The sequence below is a fragment of the Schistocerca gregaria genome, chromosome 1, assembly GCF_023897955.1.
Source record: "Schistocerca gregaria isolate iqSchGreg1 chromosome 1, iqSchGreg1.2, whole genome shotgun sequence".
NCBI classification, from domain to species: domain Eukaryota; kingdom Metazoa; phylum Arthropoda; class Insecta; order Orthoptera; family Acrididae; genus Schistocerca; species Schistocerca gregaria.
Window position 1 is genome coordinate 825,186,135 of NC_064920.1, and position 19,447 is coordinate 825,205,581.

The 19,447-nt window shown below is 43.0% G+C and overlaps 1 protein-coding gene across 1 annotated transcript in view; it reads right to left on the reverse strand.

The window, feature by feature from the left end:
- Positions 1-477: 477 nt before the first annotated feature.
- LOC126271634 (hatching enzyme 1.2-like) overlaps positions 478-19,447 on the reverse strand; it is a 126,000-nt gene continuing 107,030 nt past the window's right edge. Inside the window, exons 10-12 of the mRNA XM_049974168.1 lie at positions 7,232-7,313; positions 7,045-7,158; positions 478-764 (exon numbers count right to left, since the gene is read on the reverse strand). Coding sequence (XP_049830125.1) covers positions 7,055-7,158; positions 7,232-7,313 — 186 coding nt within the window. The 3' untranslated portion in view covers positions 478-764; positions 7,045-7,054. The remainder of the gene's footprint in view (positions 765-7,044; positions 7,159-7,231; positions 7,314-19,447) is intronic.

Consider the following 19,447-nt stretch of genomic DNA (forward strand, 5'->3'; position numbering starts at 1 on the left):
TTAGCGATCAGAGCGCCTGGCCAGTCAGCAGGAGGCTCAGGTTCGAATTCCAGTCTGGTGCAAATTTTCAACTGTCCTCATTGATGTTAATCAATGCCCACTGACAGGTAAATCTCATTAATTCCTTTCTAGCTTGAAATAAATGACAGTTTGTGTGTCAGTGTAGAATGCATTTTTCGGGTATGTTGATGCATCTGGTGTTTAATTAAGGTGTTGGTTGTAGCTGGATGTTGTTGTAGTATCTGATGACCTAGTGTTGTTGTTGCAGAATTATCAGTTTCCCCTCTGCAAAGTTATTTTAAGTATCTTAGGGTAAGTTGCTCTTTGATGTTCCATTGCAGTTTTAATTCTTTAATCCGGTGAGTGAGTAATTATATTTTATCAATTTTATTTTGTTATATCGTAAGTTGATTAATTTGGTATATTGAACACAAATGCCTGCTGTGTTTACTTATGCATGCACTGTGGCATTGTAAGTTCTGTGTTAACAAATCAATGTACTTGTTTCAGAGCCCACGCTTGTACAGCAACCTTACAGTTGTTACCAATTTGTTAACAAATAATTCATTTTTGCACTAGTAACACGGCAGCTGTGTATGTACAGAGCGTCATGTTTGTGGTGCACGCGGGCAGGACCTAGCAGGTGCCGCAGGCGGCGGGGCAGAAGGCGGCCATGTAGTCTGCGGAGGCCGCGCACTCGCCCTGCTGTGCCCAGCGCTCAGATTCCTCGACCTCGTCGACGCACACCCGGTCCGCCGCCACGCCTGCAACACGACATGACTCAACAGTGCCTTACGAGCCGCAGCTGCAGATGTCACTCAGCAGTCTGTTTAATCAGCAAAATCATAAAAACTCCTAACAACTTATATTTTATAAGGATGGAAACTTATTAGCATAATTTCTGATATCCCTTTTACGAGGTTCCTTCAATAAGTAATGTAAAACTTTATTTTTTCTCTGCCAGTTTGAGACTGAAAAAGTGCGGAATTTGTTATGGTACATGGTACATGGTGGAATACTCGCGCTTCAGCCCCTATTTTTTCATGAAGTGCCAACAGGTGGCACTAAACGTAGCCATCACAATGACGTCTGCAATGCAGCTGCGTGTCAAGCAGAGAGCTATCACTGAGTTTCTTTCGGCGGAAAACCAGAGCATCGCAGATGTTCATAGGCGTTCGCAGAATGTCTAGGGTGAGCTGGCGTTGAAGAAAAGCACAGCGAGTTGTTAGGCGAGGCGTCTGTTATCATCGCAAACCTGTCAGATGTCCCGCGTGCCGACTGGCCACACACAACATTGACTCCAGCAGTGTTGGAACGTGCGGACACTCTCAGTTGAGGTGATGGACGGATCACAATCAAACACATCGCTAGTCAACTGGACGTGTCTGTTGGTACACCTGACACACTCACCCACCAGTTGGGGTATTCATAGGTGTGTGCCATCTCGATTCCTCGCCATCTAACAGTAGACCATAAAGAGCAACGGAGGACCATCTGTGCGGAATTGCTAGCGCATTACGACGCAGATGGTGACAATTTTTTGTTGAACATCATCACGATGATGAAACATGTGTTCACGACTTCGAACTGGAAACAAAACAGTAACGCATGGAGAGGCACCAATTATCTCTCCTCCAAAGAAAAAATTCAAAGCCGCACCCTCAGTCGATAAAATAATGGCGATGGTCGTTTGGGACTCTGAAGGGGTTATTCTGTTTAATGTCCTTCCTCATGGTGCAACGATCAACCAACTTCTCTGCGACAATGCAAGACCCCACACTGGTCTTCACACACAGACTAGTTCACAAAACTTCACTGGACTGCTTTTCCTCATCCACCCTACAACCCGGATCACGCACCTTACAACTTCTAGATGTACTCCGCAGGAGGCAGTACATGGACGACAGGGAGAGTATTGATGCAGCAAGCCGTTGGCTCCGACGTCGACGAGCAGAGTGATAACATGCACGCATACACGTCTTCCCAATAACGCTGTAGCACTGAGCGGAGATTCTTGAAAAATAGTGTTTTGTTGTCAGAAGTGCGGGTATTGCAGAATAATTTGGTCATGATGATGATGATGATGATGATGATGAAAAGAGGTTGGTGGCGAAAAAGAGATTATTGAGTAGTCGTTAGAACCTACGAAGCTGTTCTGGTACAACATGAATCAGACATCTTTCATCAGTGTTCTTACTAGAACTGTCCCTGTCGACCTGCTGCTAGAAATGATTACAATTTTCCTTCCCGCCTCTCTTCTTGTGTGGGTCGTACAACTTTTTCAAAAGAAAGTTTTTTCGAAGATAAACTAAAACTTTTCAGTACTTTATCAACCACTGTGTGGACGTTGTAAATCTGCTAGAGAACTACAATAGGATTGATGGCACCATTTGTTCTTGCAAATGTGTGGCAGGAGATAAAGTATCTTCTAGACAGAGTCCACACTACTCAGTGCTCTCAAATCGAAGTCTTTTACAAGTCTTCGAGTTGTTCTTATTATCTGTGGAAACAACAGTGTAATAAACAGGAGTTTCCAAGATAAACATATTTGTTTTCCTCGGCTCATTTCCCGTCACCCAGTATATGAACCGACGGAGGAGCGGCAGCAGCACTAGTCTGTTCTTTGCGGGAAATGCCATTGGAATCACCGCCCGGTCACCTAAATTTAGGATTTCCATGGTATCCTTAACTGCTTAAGGTGAATATCAAGACGGTTTCTTTAAAAGGATACGACTAATTTTTTTTCCTTTTCCGTTCATCCGTGCTTGTGCTTTGTGTCCACTGTTCTCATCATCAACTGGAAGCCTACGCTTCAAGTTCCTGCTTCCCTTTTTTTTTGTTTTCTCCCAAGTGTGTTTGAGTATAACGTGACTCATTCTCTGCACAGTCCTGAAAGTCCACATGTTATCGCTCTACTTTCTTTTTCATTTGACAGGTTACATATTAATTTCCTATTTGTTTTACTCCAGTGTCATGTTTCGTTCGTAATGTTTCACTTTTCACTAAATAAATGTACACTAAGCTGGCAAAAGTCATCGAATACCTCCCAACACCGTGGTGGGCCTCTTTCTGCCCGGCGTAGTGCACCAACTCGGCGTGGTTCGGACTCAACAAGCCTCTGGACTTTCGCTGCAAAAATATTGAGCCATGCCGCCTCTATAGCCATCCATAATTGTGAAATTGTTGCCGGTGCAGGATTTTTTGCACGAAATAACCTCTCGATTATGTTCGATGGGATTCGTGTCAGGCGATGTGGGTCGCCCTGCGGCCCGAAGACGTGACGACGTTGCTAGGGAACATGAAGTCCATGGATGGCTACAAATAAACATTCCCAGTCAATGGTCGGTTCACTTGTACCAGAGGACCCGTTCCACTCCACGTACACACAGCCCACAACACTATGGCGCCATCACAAGCTTGCATAATGCTTAGTTCACAACTTGGCTCCATGGCTTCGTTCCGTGGGGTCTGCGTCACACTCGAACTCTACCACCAGCTCTTGCCAACTGAAATTGGGAGTCATCTGACGAGGCTGCTGTTTTCTAGTGTCCAACCGATGTTCTAGCCCAGGAGAGGCGCTGCAGGCGATGTCATACAGTTAGCAAAGGCGCTCGTGTCAGTCGTCTGCTACCATAGCCTGTTAACGCCAAATTTCACCACAATGTCCTAACGGATACGTTCATCGCACGTCCCACATTGATTTCTGCTGTTATTTTACTTGCTTGTCTGTTAGCACTGACAACTCTATGCAAACGTTGCTGCCTTTGGTTTTAAGTAATGACCGTCAGCAATGCGTTGTCCGTTGTGAGAGGTAATGCCTGACATTTGGTATTCTTGGCACACTCTTCACACTATGGATCTCGGAATATTAAATTCCCTAACAGTTTCCGAAATGGAACGTCCTATGCGTCTAGCTCGAACTACCATTTCGCGTTCAGAGTCTGTCAATTCCTGTAGTGCGACTGTAACCACGTCAGAAGCCTCTTCATTTGACTAACCTGTGTACAATAGACGGCTCCGCCTTGTGTACACGATACCTACGTCATATGGATATGTGCATATCGCTATCCCATGAGGTCTGCCATCTCCGTGTAGTTAGGAGTTATGCAAAAATGCTTGTGATACCTAATGTTTAACAAATTCCTTTGAAAGTGGCGTCTGTAACCTGTAGCCAAACAACCAGAATGACGTCGCCACGTTCTGGTGCAAGAAGAAGCTTCAGAGAGGCCGTACGGACATTGCGAAAGTCTCTGCTCTGCCGCTAAATCGAGATTAGTTACCACACATCAAGACCCCCATTGCTGCTGGCGGGGCTGGAACGCTGTTGACACAGGGGACAGGCCATCATGGTGGTGGCCCGGATTGTGCTCTGACCATTCCTGGTAATGCGCTGCTCCTGGGGTATACGCGATCGAAAATAATGTCCTGTGAGATCAGAGTGGGGTCGAGCGATCACGAATACCACCCGCTCGGCCTACGCTGTATCTGTCATTGTCTGCAACCAGCTCCGAGAGGTGCTCAACCACAGTCGAGGACCGGATCTGCATCATCCAGCCTCATGCTATTAGACAGCGCCTCCGCTAGTTGTGAAATTAAGTGGCGCGCCAATGCCTGAGGCTGCCAGGAGCCGAATGGCTGCCTTCCAGGTGGGAGCTATCTGGTGGTTGACTTAACCGGCTTCACGGCACCGACCCAGAGCTCCAGGGTTCATACACACACACTCTTACCACTTAGCCACAACCTCTACCCGCGATCACGCACTTTGCTAACTCAACCTTCCATCCTATGCTGTGGTCGCTCAGTTCGATTCTGTGCTTGAGTTCTCCCTGAGCTGACCGTACATTAGCGCCAAACGGCTTGACAAGCTTGCAAACGGCCCTGCATTTCATTGGATCACGACTGTTCTGCTTATCAAGCTAAGCACACTCGCTACTCTCTGGGACCAGTCTGCGCTGCTGGACTCTGACTGGAAAATGACGTCACGTTAGCTGCTGTGTTGCTCGTAATGAGCAAAAATGCAATTGAGTTCTCCTTGCTTCTATGACTTTATGGTGGCCGTCCATCTGGTTCTATATACCTGCTGCCCTACCAAACACCTCGCATCGTCATCGCCACCTGCAGTGAGGTCTATAAGCACTCAGGCCATCCTCACCTTCTTGCACTGGAAATACTGTACACTTTATAACAAACAAAGATTCAGGGATCTTATGGCAACCGAGCTTACGTACCACCCTGAATTGATCAAAAACTGTGATCCCTGATCTCCTGCCGCCAATGTTTGTTCTGATTTCGAAAGTAAAATACTGGGATTCATTATCTTCACGTAAGTACACTATACCCTGAAGTATTTACGAAATATTTTGGCGAAATATTTTTTGCATGCTACTATGCGAAAGTTTAACATTATTAAAAGTAGTCATCCTATAGATCTAACTTAAAAAATATAACCAGAAGAGATTGGAACTACGAGAAATGTATTTTGGTTTCTTTTTTATATGATTTGTAACAAACATCACGTGGATTTTGTTTTCCGAATTTAATTTCCCTAATACCAAATATCATTGCATTGCTCACTAGAAAAAGAACCACTATTACATTTCAAAAACACAGTTAACTTCTTCGTAAACAGTTTATGTCCAAGTAAAATTTTTATATAACAAAATGTAAACAAACATTGTTACGGGGTATATCTGGAAATGTATATTCTCTTTTATCGCTATATAATATAAGTCATTATCATCTTTGAAGGCACGGTTTCACGGCCACATGTACTGATAAAATTCTGTCTACTTCCAGCTGCGTAAAGTGGTTTAAAATCCACAAGATTCCGGCCAAGTACTCCTCGTTCATTGCCAAGTGGTGACTGCCTTTGGTTGTTGCTGTTATATTCAGAAGCCCACTCTTGAGACGGCCGGGCGGGTCCCAAGCCGTGTTTAGCTGCAGATCGCCGTCTTTAATGAGGGCTTTGTCACAAATTTTTACCTCGATCGCTTCTTTAATCACGCTGTCCCTGAAACTACTAGTCCGTATAATGACTGATGTCTCTGAACTAGCAGTTCCAGGGACAGCGTATTTAAAGAAGCGACAGAGATAAAAAAAATTGTGACAAAGCCATCAATAAAGATGGTGGCCTGCAGCTAAGCACGGTCTGGGACCCGACCGTCGGGAGACAGATTCAGGTGCGGCAGACACGCAATGAAAACATCGCCTTGTATGGCGCTGGAGCGAGCACCAGTCACGTCACAAAAGGCAGCGCGGCTGTCTAAGGACGGTAGCCGCAACCAAAGACAGTCACCACTTGCTAATGCCCGAGCAGTATTTGGCCAAAAGCTTGTGGATTTTAAACCACTCTACGTGGCAGCAAGGCGAGAGAGTTTTATTATTATTGTTTTTATTCTCACATTTTTGTTACCATAAAAAGCTAAAGGTGATTACTGTTTGTAAAACTGGATGCTGCTATAAAACATTATTTCAATAAAACATCTTCGAGAATATACTGGAAAACAATGCTGTATTGTATAGAACTGAATGTGTTCCAAAAGAGAGAGTAGCCAGTGGGAGTCAGCCCATAGTCAGTTGCCCATAGCAATCAGTCCAGTCGAGTGTCTGCAATTCGCTTTTTTATCTTTTGTATGTGAGCGACAGTAATATGTCTTCTGTTCTGAAAAGTGTTGCGCAGGAATTTCTCTTATGTGCAATAATGTGAATGGTACGTTTTCCTTTTGTGACCAGACAGATGTGCAACAGAATGTGAAGAATTGTCAAAGAATAGCGTTTTCATTGAAGAATAAACAGCCTGAAGACAAAGTCATCTCCTACCAAGGCGACAAGCAAACATTCTCAACAACGAAAAAATGAGTACTTATCTTACGCTAATAATGTTCATCAAATTCTGTTTCGGGTGGTGGGGGACCGCTCTTTCTGTAACTTTTCGATGTACTACATTACCACACTTATGAGGTAAAACAGTATGTAAATGTTGATAAAAACTGCAAGAACTTCTTATATTTTTGGAAAGAGGATCACTTAAAGTTGTAGACTGACCGCAGGAGCCTCAGGAGAGCAAGCAGCGCATCTTCATCCAGATGGAGCTGTGGAGCAGGCACTGCTCGAAGGGCGGCCAATGGTTGCAGAAGAGATCGTCGTCGGTGCAGACTGCTGGAACAGAGGAAGGCGTCTGTAGGGCGAGCTCACCATCAGGCCAGCAGCCAGGAACACTGAGGGTACTCACCAGGGCGCGGAGGCGGCTGCGTGGCCGGCCTCACCAGCGTGTTGCGGCAGCCGTACAGCAGGTTGATCTTGGCCACGTCCACCTGCAACACGTGCGCGCACGTCACCAGCTCGCAGCGGGAGCTCCACACCTTATCATGCTGTCGAGGACTATTTTGACAGTGACTGGACTAAATAACACAAACACCTGATAATACAAGGAAGGTTAGGTTAGTAGTATTACAGCCAATGTTTACTTCTGTCAAGACTTCCGAGTTGAGAGGCTGTTGTCGATAAATAAAACTATTCACTCACGATTCCTCGCCATTTGATGTGGACATTTTCAGAATTGAACCAATGCCAACAACCGCGTAGATAGCGTAATGGGCCCAAATATTTAGTGGCGTTATACAGAGGGCGACAAAAGTGATAGGATACCTCTTAATATTGTGTCGGCCCTCCTTTTCTCGGTGTAGGGCAACGACTCGACTTCGCACGGATTCAACATGTCGTTGCAAGTCCCCTGCATAAATATTGAGCCATGCTGCCTCTGTATCCGACAATAATTGCGCGAGTGTTGCCGGTGCTGTATTTTGTACACGAACTGACCTGTCTATTGTGGCCCGTAAATGTTCGGTGGGACTCATGTGGATGGCAAACTATTCACTCGAATTGTCCAGAATGTTCTTCAAATCAAACGTGAACAATTGCGGCCTGCTGACACGACACATTCCCATCCATAAAAATTCCATCATTTTTTGGTCACATGAAGTTCATGAATGGCTGTAAATGGTCTCCAAGTAGACGAACATAACTATTTCCAGTCAATGATGGGTTTAGTTGGACCAGAGAACCAGGTCCATCGACGTAAACACGGCCCATACCGTTATGGACCCACCATCAGCTTCTACAATGCCTTGTTGAAGGGGCCTTTGCTATGTGGGGTCTGCACCACCTTCGAACCCTACAATCAGATCTTATCATCTGAAATTGGTTATCATCTGATCAGGCCACCGTTTTCCAGGTGCCTAGGGTATAATTGATATGATCTCGAGCACAGGAGTAGCGCCACAGGTGATGTCGTTCTTTTAACAAAGGCACTCACTTCGGTCGTCTATCGCCATAGCCCATAACGCTAGATTTCACCGCATTGCGCTTAAAGACACGTTTGTCGTACGTCCCAGATTGATTTCTCCGCTTATTTCATACAGTTTTGCTTGTCTGTTAGCACTGACAATTCTAAACAAACCCCGTGTCTCTCCCTCGTTAAGTGTAGGCCGTCGCCCAGTTTGTTATCCGTGGTAGAGATACCGCCTGACATTTCGCATTGTCATCTCACTCTTGACACTGCGAATCTTGGAATATTTCCGAAACAGAATTTCCCATGCGCCTGGCCCCAACTGCCATTATGCGTTCAAAATATGTTAATTCCCGTTTTGCGGCTATAATCATGTCTGAAGTCTTTTCACATGAATCGCCTGAGTGCAAATGACCATTCCGCCAATGCACTGCCCTTTTATACCGCGTGTACATGATAGGACAGCCCTCTGTATATGTGCACGCCGCTATTCCATGACTTGGTCACATTGACAGGCTGATGGCTGAAACAGTTTCTATACAGTGTGTCAATTTTAACTGAAGACATTCAAGTATCTGGAAAACTATGTCTAGGTAGATTGTGCCTACAGGTCACACGCATGTGTCATGTTTTAGCTACAAGTTTGTCTAGCATGACGAAAGTGGCGGCTGAGCACCCGATCATCACCAAACGACGAGCGCAAGAGATCTTTCAAGCGTCCAGCTTTTTTTTTTTTTTTTGTTCTAATAAAGCCCCATGTAATTCCAAGCATGTGTGTCAATTTTTACCTCTCTATCTACATTATTCCGTGGTTTATTAAGTTCTCAAATTTATACTGACTTTTTGATCACCCGGTATTATCAGCACCTGACAAAGTTGATTTGTTTCCTTCAATTTACGACTATGATCACAAACTGTTTGTTATCAGATTCCCGGTTTTGGTCTTTAATGGTCGTCATCAGATCTGTTTCATAAAATAATTCGTCTGCGACAACAGCCACATATCTACTACACTTGTCTGAACGTATTGCATGTAATGTAATGACAGATACGGAATTCACTGGTAAACTAAACTAAGGCCTGCTAACACATTTGTTACCAGTACCGTTAGAATCCCACTCAGTAGCGGGAGCGCTAATGCACGCCGGTGAGTTTGACTCTAAGATGTTCTGTTCTGGTCCTTCTACAAGGGGTTCTTTTTAATTGAACACATTGAAATATCTCAAAAACTACATATTGCTTCAAAAAAAGTTATAATTCCAATTGCTTTGTCGCGGACTGGTACATCCAATGATACCACACTCGACACTCCATCCCATCAAGGTGGTGGGGGCAGCTTTGAAATCTTCAGTGGGAACCCCCTTTTTTTACTGCAGATTAAGATTCCACGGCAATATATCATAACTTCTAATAGGAAACCCCATTCGTGACGCTGTATTCCTCCGACATGACGTATCGAACAGGGGACTACTCAACGCGCCACTGCATCCATGGCTCGAGGCGAACCCTAATCTACTTTTCCAATGGGAGTAAGGGTTCAAACGTTGTATTGCCAACTTGAATACACTTAGTATTAGAAGTTATGAAATCCTGGCTTGTAATACCCTTGCAGCATGGAGGTGGGGTTCCACGAGTCTCTGAATGCTTCGAGGGCCATTGAGTAGCATTTCGTGAATTACGACGGTGTTTACATTTTTGTTCCTCCGATTACAGCGCCATCTATAGCGAAACGAAGAAAATGCTTCAGGCAAAACATGTGCAGCTTTCACTACAGAATCATAATCTGCAATAAAAAAAGGGGATTCCCGCAGAAGATTTGAAAGCCACTCACGCACGGGTTGGGGTGGCGGGCCGTGTATGGTGTCGTTGTAAGTCCCCTTTTGAGACAAATAAATTGGAACACCTTTTTTTGGTCCGATATGTAGTTTTCCACATATTTGAATGTCTTCAGTTAAAATTGACACTCTCTATAGAAACTGTTTGAGCCATCAGTACTTAGCCTGTCAAGGAAGCTATGGTCATGGCTTATGGAGCCTGATTATCACACTTTTGGACTAGATTACAAACTTCCTCGGGATGTTTGGTGGAGTAAGAGTATATGAAACTGTTCTTGGTGATCTCCACACGGACTTTCAAACTATGTGTGAACCTCTTGCTGCCATTCAAGCGGAATGTGGTGTGCTTCAGCATCGAATATCAGACTCGTACTTCTATTCTCTTTCAGCAAGAACGACATAAACACAACATGTCATTAGACAAGCATTCATCAGAGCCACCCGCATAAAACTCTTAGATACAACATTACACACACGTGTGGCCTACAGGCACGTTCTACCTATGAGATATTCCAACCGTTAGTACCATGCCATATTTACAGTAATTGTCGCTATTATGACCGTGTGACAAAGAAAGACGAAAAGCCAAGTCGTGTGTACGCAGCCGTACCAGCGAAAGCAGTGCGCCTGAAACTGCACAAAACTAAAATTATATTAAAAATGCTGTAGCCACACCTGCCGTTTTGTAAGCGTTGATTGTGATTCTTTCCGGGAATGTGGTAGTCCTTGAGTTTCCAACAAACATAATTATGTAATTGTTCAATCTTAAATTGCTTTGAATGGATGTCCTTAGTTTTTTTTACTGTCACGGCTCAATGATTCCATACTGTATAAGGAAACAATATAGACATATTTCGCTGATTTGTCAAATTAAATTAAATTTTGTGACTTTGAATGTCAGCAAGCAATCTGTTTCAACAAGCATAAAGCATCTGCATCTCTTCTATTCCACGAAGCTTTTCCAACACTTCTACTGCCTTGAATCTAAAAGCCCTTACTTAGTCTGTGGAAAGGACACTGTTTGTCAACGAGTAATATTTACCGAGTTCCGTTCCTTAGATAGTTTTCACTATAATCAATTACTTACTTTGATCTTCAGTAGATAATTACACTACTGGTCATTAAAATTGCTGCACCACGAAGATGACGTGCTACAGACGCGAAACTTAACCGACAGGAAGAAGATGCTGTGACATGCAAATGATTAGCTTTTCAGAGCATTCACTCAAGGTTGGCAACGGAGGCGACACCTACAATGTGCTGACATGAGGGAAGTTTACAAACGATTTCTCATACACAAACAGCAGTTGACCGGCGTTGCCTGGTGAAATGTTGTGATGCCTCGTGTAAGGAGGAGACATGCGTACCATCACGTTTCCGACTTTGATAGAGGTCGGATTGTAGCCTGTCGCGATTGTGGTATATCTTATAGCGACATTGCTGCTCGCGTTGGTCAATAGCCAATGACTCTTAGCAGAATATCGAATCGGTGGGTTCAGGAGGGTAATGCGGAACGCCATGCTGCATCCCAGTGGCCTTGTATCACTAGCAGACGAGATGACTGGCTTCTTATCCGCATGGCTGTAACGGATCATGCAGCTACGTCTTGATCCCTGAGTCAACAGGTGGGGACGTTTGCAAGACAACGACCATCTGCACGAACAGTTCGACGACGTTTGCAGCAGCATGGACTGTCAGCTCGGAGCCCATGGCTGCGGTTACCCTTGACGCTGCATCACAGACAGGAGCACCTGCTATGGTGTACTCATTGACGAACCTTGGTGCACGAATGGCAAAACGTCATTTTCTCGGATGATCCAGGTTCTGTTTACAGCATCATAATGGTCGCATCCGTGTTTGGCGACATCGCGGTGAACGCACTGCGGAAGCGTGTATTCGTCATCGCCATACTGACTGGCGTATCACCCAGCGTGATGGTATGGGGTGCCATTGGTTACACGTCTCGGTCACCTCTTGTTCACATTGACGGCACTTTGAACAGTGGACGTTACATTTCAGATGTGTTACGACCCGTGGTTCTACCCTTCCTTGGATTCCTGCGAAACACTGCATTTCAGCAGAGTAATGCACGACCGCATGTTGCAGGTCCTGTACGGGCCTTTCTGGATACAGAAAATGATCGATTGTTGCCCTGGCCAGCACATTCTTCAGATCTCTCACCAATTGAAAACGTCTGGTCAATGGTGGCCGAGCTACTGACTCGTCACAATACGCCAGTCACTACTCTTGATGAACTGTGGTATCGTGTTGACGCAGCATGGGCAGCTGTACCTGTACACGCCATCCAAGCTCTGTTTGACTCAATGCCCAGGCGTATCAAGGCCGTTATTACGACCAGAGGTGGTTTTCTGGGTACTGATTTCTCACTATCTATGCACCCAAATTGCATTAAAATGTAATCACATGTCAGTTCTAGTCCAATGAATACCCATTTATCATCTGCATTTCTTCTTGGTGTAGCAATTTTAATGGCCAGTAGTGTATGTTAGTTCGCGCACTACAGCACTTAACTGTATAGAAAACGTATCTGACGTCCAGACGATCACTATATTGGCGTCCACTATCCACTATAGTCTTAAATGTCTTAGGGAATCCGCAGATGAACTAGTACAGAAAATTCAGAGAGCATTATTCACTCACAACTTTTTTACATCGTCAAGAAGAAGCATTGTAATTTTTATAGTGACAAAACTGAACAACTGAACGCCATTGGATCGTAGAAGATTGTGAATTAGCATTGCTTTAAAAGTGTATAGATAGAAGCAGTGTTGCTAGATCTTTCGATTAGTTTCTTGCAGGTATTGTGAAACGCCCGCTGGTGTGACGTTGACAACACGACAATTGACACCAGGAAATACTAAATGTTCAGAATTTCAACTTTTTATATTCCTCAGTGCCAAGAGTGTACTGGGAGTATCTCATTGAAATGATTATCCTACAACATCGACAAAGCAGTGCCTGATGCCTCCTTTTGAAGTTTCAAACGCGCTTTTAAAATGAAACCAACGACTGAAACTGATGTCATATTGACGGTGGAAGTCAATGTTTCAGCAAAGGCATAAGTCCCCGAAAGCATAACACGTCTGATGGTAGCATATCATTCAATGGCCGCGACTATCGGGTCATGCTGGTTGCAAACGCGAACGCTAGGGCTGGTTTTCCGTAATCTGGGGAATGGAGGCTGTTCTCCAGATATAATCTGTCTAATAGATTTGTGGTCTCACCCCACTAAGCCAGGTTAAACGCTTGTGGCTTTCCAGGACGGCAGAAGTTTTCCAACAGCTGTTGGAGAGAAACTTCTGGAATTCCTGGCAGGAAGCTGCAGCTTACATAAATGCTGTTAATGAGAGCAGGGAATCACCAGTGGAGATGTGTACGTTCTGATCCCGAAAGGTGAAAGGGCTGAGTGTTAAATAATTCCCTGGGGAGTTTAGGAGCAGAGGAACCAAGAGTGTGCCAGCAGCCCTTGCGAAGATAACAGAAGACGTGGGCCATGTGGGGTGGAGTTAGTGTTTTAAAAGAGTGCTTCGGACGTCGGTAGTTAGTGATCCTCAGGAATCAATAAAATTGTTTATTTATTTAAATGTCAAGTTCCGTAGGACCAAATTGAGGAGCAAATCTCCAAGGTCATGGAACGTGTCAGTACATGAACTTACAACATAAAAAGTAATAACAGATAAAAATAAATGTTCATGAACCTGAAAGAAAATCAGTCCATAAGTTTAAGCAAACGCTATCAGCAGTACAATGAGAATCATCTTAGTTTTTCAAGGAACTCCTTGACAAAATAGAAGGAGTGACCCACAAGGAAACTCTTGAGTTTCGATTTGAAAGCGCGTGGACTACTGCTAAGATTTTTGAATTCGAGTGGCAGCTTATTGAAAATGGATGCAGCAGTATACTGCACACCTTTTTGCACAAGAGTTAAGGAAGTCCAATCCAAATTGAGGTTTGATTTCTGCCGAGTATTACCCGAATGAAAGCTGCTTATTCTTGGAAATAAACTAATATTGGTAACAAGAAACGACAATAAGGAATATACATATTGAGAGGTCAATGTCAAAATACCCAGACTCGTGAACAGAAGTCACCAAGAGGTTCGTGAACTCACACCACTTATTGCCGAACCGCCCGTTTCTGAGCCAAAAATATCCTTCTAGAATGGGAAGAGTTACCCCAAAACATAATACCATACAACATAAGTGAATAAAAATAAGCAAAGTAGACTAATTTACGTGTCGAAGTATCACTCACTTTCGATACCGTTCGAATAGTGAAAATGGCAGTATTAAGTCTTTGAACAATATCCTAAACGTGGGCTTTCCACCACAGCTTGCTATCTATCGGAACACCTAGGAATTTGAACTGTTCAATTTCACTAATCATATGCCCGTTCTGTGAGATTAAAACGTTAGGTTTTGTTGAATTGTGTGTTAGGAACTGTAAAAACTGAGTCTTACTGTGATTTAACGTTAGTTTATTTTCTACAAGCCATGAACTGAGGTCATTTACTGCTCTACTTGAAACCGAGTCAATGTTGCACACAACATCCTTTACTACGAAGCTAGTGTCATCAGCAAACAAAAATATTTTAGAGTTACCCATCATACTAGAGGGTATATCATTTATATAAATAAGGAACAGGAGCAGCCCCAACACTGATTCCTGGGGCACTCCCCACTTGACAGTACCCCACTCAGATCCCACATTACAGACGTTATCAACAATGAATAATGACCTTTTGCTGCCTGTTGCTAAAGTAAGAGGTGAACCAATTGTGAGCTACTTCCCTTATTACGTAATGGTCCAACTTCTGGAGCAATATTGTGTGATCAAAAAATACGTCAAGTGTTCGAAACTTCTAGTTTAGCCCATACAGTACCTCACAGAGAAAAGAGAATATAGCATTTTCAGTTGTCAAACGACTTCTAAAGCCGAACTGTACATTTGATAGCAAATCGTGTGATATAAAATGATCAATTAACCTTACATACACAGCCTTTTCGATAACTTTTGCAAACACTGATGGCATAGAAATAGGTCTAAAATTATCTACGTTATCCCTTTCTCCATTTTTATAAAGCTGCTTTACTACTGAGTAGTTTAATCGCTCAGGAAACTGACCATTCCTAAAGGAAAAATTACAAATATGGCTAAATACAGGGCTAACATGTGGAGCACAGTACTTTAATATTCTACTAGACACTCCATCACAACCATGAGAGTCCTTAGTCTTCAGTGATTTGGTTATTGTCTCAATCGCCTTCTTGTCTGCATCACAGAGGAGTATTTCAGACGTCAATCTCGGAAAGGCATTTGCTAAGAAATTTATATGATTTCTTGTAGATACTAAATTTTTGTTTAATTCACCAGCAATGCTCAGAAAATGGTTGTTAAATACTGCACATATATCTGATTTATTAGTAACAGAAATATTATTACTGCTAACTGACTTTATATCGTCAACCTTGTGCTACTGACCAGACACTTCCTTCACAACTGACCATATGGCTTTAATTTTATCAAGTGAACTAGCTATTCTATTTGCATACCACATACTTTTTGCCTTGCTAATAACATTTTTAAGCACCTTACAATACTGTTTGTAATGGGCTACTGTAGTTTGATTGTGACTACTTCTAACATTTTGATATAATTCCCGCTTTGTTCTATATGATATCCTTATCCCACTAGTCAGCCAACCGGACTGTCCATTACTGCTAGTACCCCGTTTAGAACGTTCTAATGGAAAGCAACTCTCAAAGAGCATGAGAAATGTGTTATGGAAAGCACTGTATTTATCATCTATATTATCGGCACTATAAACATCTTGCCACTTCTGTTTCTTGACAAGTTTTGAAAAACTCTCTATTGCTGTTGGATTAACTTTCCTACGTAGTTTGTAATTAAATACGACATTGGTTAGAGTACAAAAACCTTTTAGTGTTGAAATTTGTGCATCATGGTCTGAAAGGCCATTCACCCTTTTACTAACAGAATGCCCATCTAGTAATCAAGAATGAATAAAAATATTGTCTATGACTGTGCTAATGTTACCCTGCACCCTAGTTGGAAAAAACACAGTTTGCATCAGATCATATGAATGCACAAGTACAAGTGTAAGTAGGCTGTTTAGGTTTTTTTATTGGTAACGCCGCCGCCACGTAGCGCTCTGTATGAAAATCACTGGCTGTGCCTTGTGCAGTCTGTGGCTGGTTTGCATTGTTGTCTGCCATTGTAGTGTTGGCCAGCGGCAGCTGGATGCTAACAGCGCGTAGCGTTACGCAGTCGGAGGTGAGCCGCCAGCAGTGGTGGACGTGGGGAGAGAGATGGCGGAGTTTTGAAATTTGTAAGAATTGGTGTCGTGAACTGATATATATATTATGACTATTAAGGTAAATACATTGTTTGTTCTGTATTAAAATCTTTCATTTGCTAAATGTGCCTATCAGTAGTTAGAGACTTCCGTAGTTGGAATCTTTTAGTTAGCTGGCAGTAGTGGCGCTCGCTGTATTGCAGTAGTTCGAGTAACGAAGATTTTTGTGAGGTAAGTGATTTGTGAAACATATCCCTGAAGAGGGGCAGCAGCCTTTTCAGTAGTTGCAGGGGCAACACTCTGGATGATTGACTGATATGGCCTTGCAACATTAACCAAAACGGCCTTGCTGTGCTGGTACTGCGAACGGCTGAAAGCAAGGGGAAACTACAGCCGTAATTTTTCCCGAGGACATGCAGCTTTACTGTATGATTAAATGATGATGGCATCCTCTTGGGTAAAATATTCCGGAGGTAAAATAGTCCCCCTTTCGGATCTCCGGGCGGGGACTACTCAGGAGGATGTCGTTATCAGGAGAAAGAAAACTGGCGTTCTACGGATCGGAGCGTGGAATGTCAGATCCCTTAATCGGGCAGGTAGGTTAGAAAATTTAAAAAGGGAAATGAATAGGTTAAAGTTAGATATAGTGGGAATTAGTGAAGTTCGGTGGCAGGAGGAACAAGACTTCTGGTCAGGTGACTACAGGGTTATAAACACAAAATCAAATAGGGGTAATGCAGGAGTATGTTTAATAATGAATAGGAAAATAGGAATGCGGGTAAGCTACTACAAACAGCATAGTGAACGCATTATTGTGGCCAAGATAGATACGAAGCCCACACCTACTACAGTAGTACAAGTTTATATGCCTACTAGCTCTGCAGATGACGAAGAAATTGAAGAAATGTACGATGAAATGAAAGAAATTATTCAGATAGTGAAGGGAGACGAAAATTTAATAGTAATGGGTGACTGGAATTCGAGTGTAGGAAAAGGGAGAGAAGGAAACATAGTAGGTGAATATGGATTGGGGCTAAGAAATGAAAGAGGAAGCCGCCTAGTAGAATTTTGTACAGAGCACAACTTAATCATAGGTAACACTTGGTTTAAGAATCATGAAAGAAGGTTGTATACGTGGAAGAACCCTGGAGATACTAAAAGGTATCACATAGATTATATAATGGTAAGACAGAGATTTAGGAACCAGGTTTTAAGTTGTAAGACATTTCCAGGGGCAGATGTGGACTCTGCCCACAATCTATTGGTTATGACCTGTAGATTAAAACTGAAGAAACTGCAAAAATGTGGGAAATTAAGGAGATGGGACCTGGATAAACTGAAAGAACCAGAGGTTGTACAGAGTTTCAGGGAGAGCATAAGGGAACAATTGACAGGAATAGGGGAAGAAATACAGTAGAAGAAGAATGGGTAGCTCTGAGGGATCAAGTAGTGAAGGCAGCAGAGGATCAAGTAGGTAAAAAGACGAGGGCTGCTAGAAATCCTTGGGTAACAGAAGAAATATTGAATTTAATTGATGAAAGGAGAAAATATAAAAATGCAGTAAGTGAAGCAGGCAAAAAGGAATACAAACGTCTCAAAAATGAGATGGACAGGAAGTGCAAAATGGCTAAACAGGGATGGCTAGAGGACAAATGTAAGGTTGTAGAAGCTTATCTCACTAGGGGTAAGATAGATACTGCCTACAGGAAAATTAAAGAGACCTTTGGAGAGAAGAGAACCACGTGTATGAATATCAAGAGCTCAGATGGCAACCCAGTTCTAAGCAGAGAAGGGAAGGCAGAAAGGTGGAAGGAGTATATAGAAGGTTTATACAAGGGTGATGTACTTGAGGACAATATTATGGAAATGGAAGAGGATGTAGATGAAGACGAAATGGGAGGCAAGATACTGCGTGAAGAGTTTGACAGAGCACTGAAAGACCTGAGTCGAAACAAGGCCCCCGGAGTAGACAACATTCCATTAGAACTACTGATGGCCTTGGGAGAGCCAGTCATGACAAAACTCTACCAGCTGGTGAGCAAGATGTATGAGACAGGCGAAATACCCTCAGACTTCAAGAAGAATATAATAATTCCAATCCCAAAGAAAGCAGGTGCTGACAGATGTGAAAATTACCGAACTATCAGTTTAATAAGTCACAGCTGCAAAATACTAACGCGAATTCTTTACAGATGAATGGAAAAACTGGTAGATGCGGACCTCGGGGAGGATCAGTTTGGATTCCGTCGAAATGTTGGAACACGTGAGGCAATACTGACCTTACGACTTATCTTAGAAGAAAGATTAAGGAAAGGCAAACCTACGTTTCTAGCATTTGTAGACTTAGAGAAAGCTTTTGACAATGTTGACTGGAATACTCTTTTTCAAATTCTAAAGGTGGCAGGGGTAAAATACAGGGAGCTAAAGGCTATTTACAATTTGTACAGAAACCAGATGGCAGTCATAAGAGTCGAGGGGCATGAAAGGGAAGCAGTGGTTGGGAAAGGAGTGAGACAGGGTTGTAGCCTCTCTCCGATGTTATTCAATCTGTATATTGAGCAAGCAGTAAAGGAAACAAAAGAAAAATTTGGAGTAGGTATTAAAATTCATGGAGACGAAGTAAAAACTTTGAGGTTCGCCGATGACATTGTAATTCTGTCAGAGACGGCAAAGGACTTGGAAGAGCAGTTGAACGGAATGGACAGTGTCTTGAAAGGAGGATATAAGATGAACATCAACAAAAGCAAAACGAGGATAATGGAATGTAGTCCAATTAAATCGGGTGATGCTGAGGGAATTAGATTAGGAAATGAGACACTTAAAGTAGTAAAGGAGTTTTGCTATTTAGGAAGTAAAATAACTGATGATGGTCGAAGTAAGGAGGATATAAAATGTAGACTGGCAATGGCAAGGAAAGCGTTTCTGAAGAAGAGAAATTTGTTAACATCGAATATAGATTTAAGTGTCAGGAAGTCATTTTTGAAAATA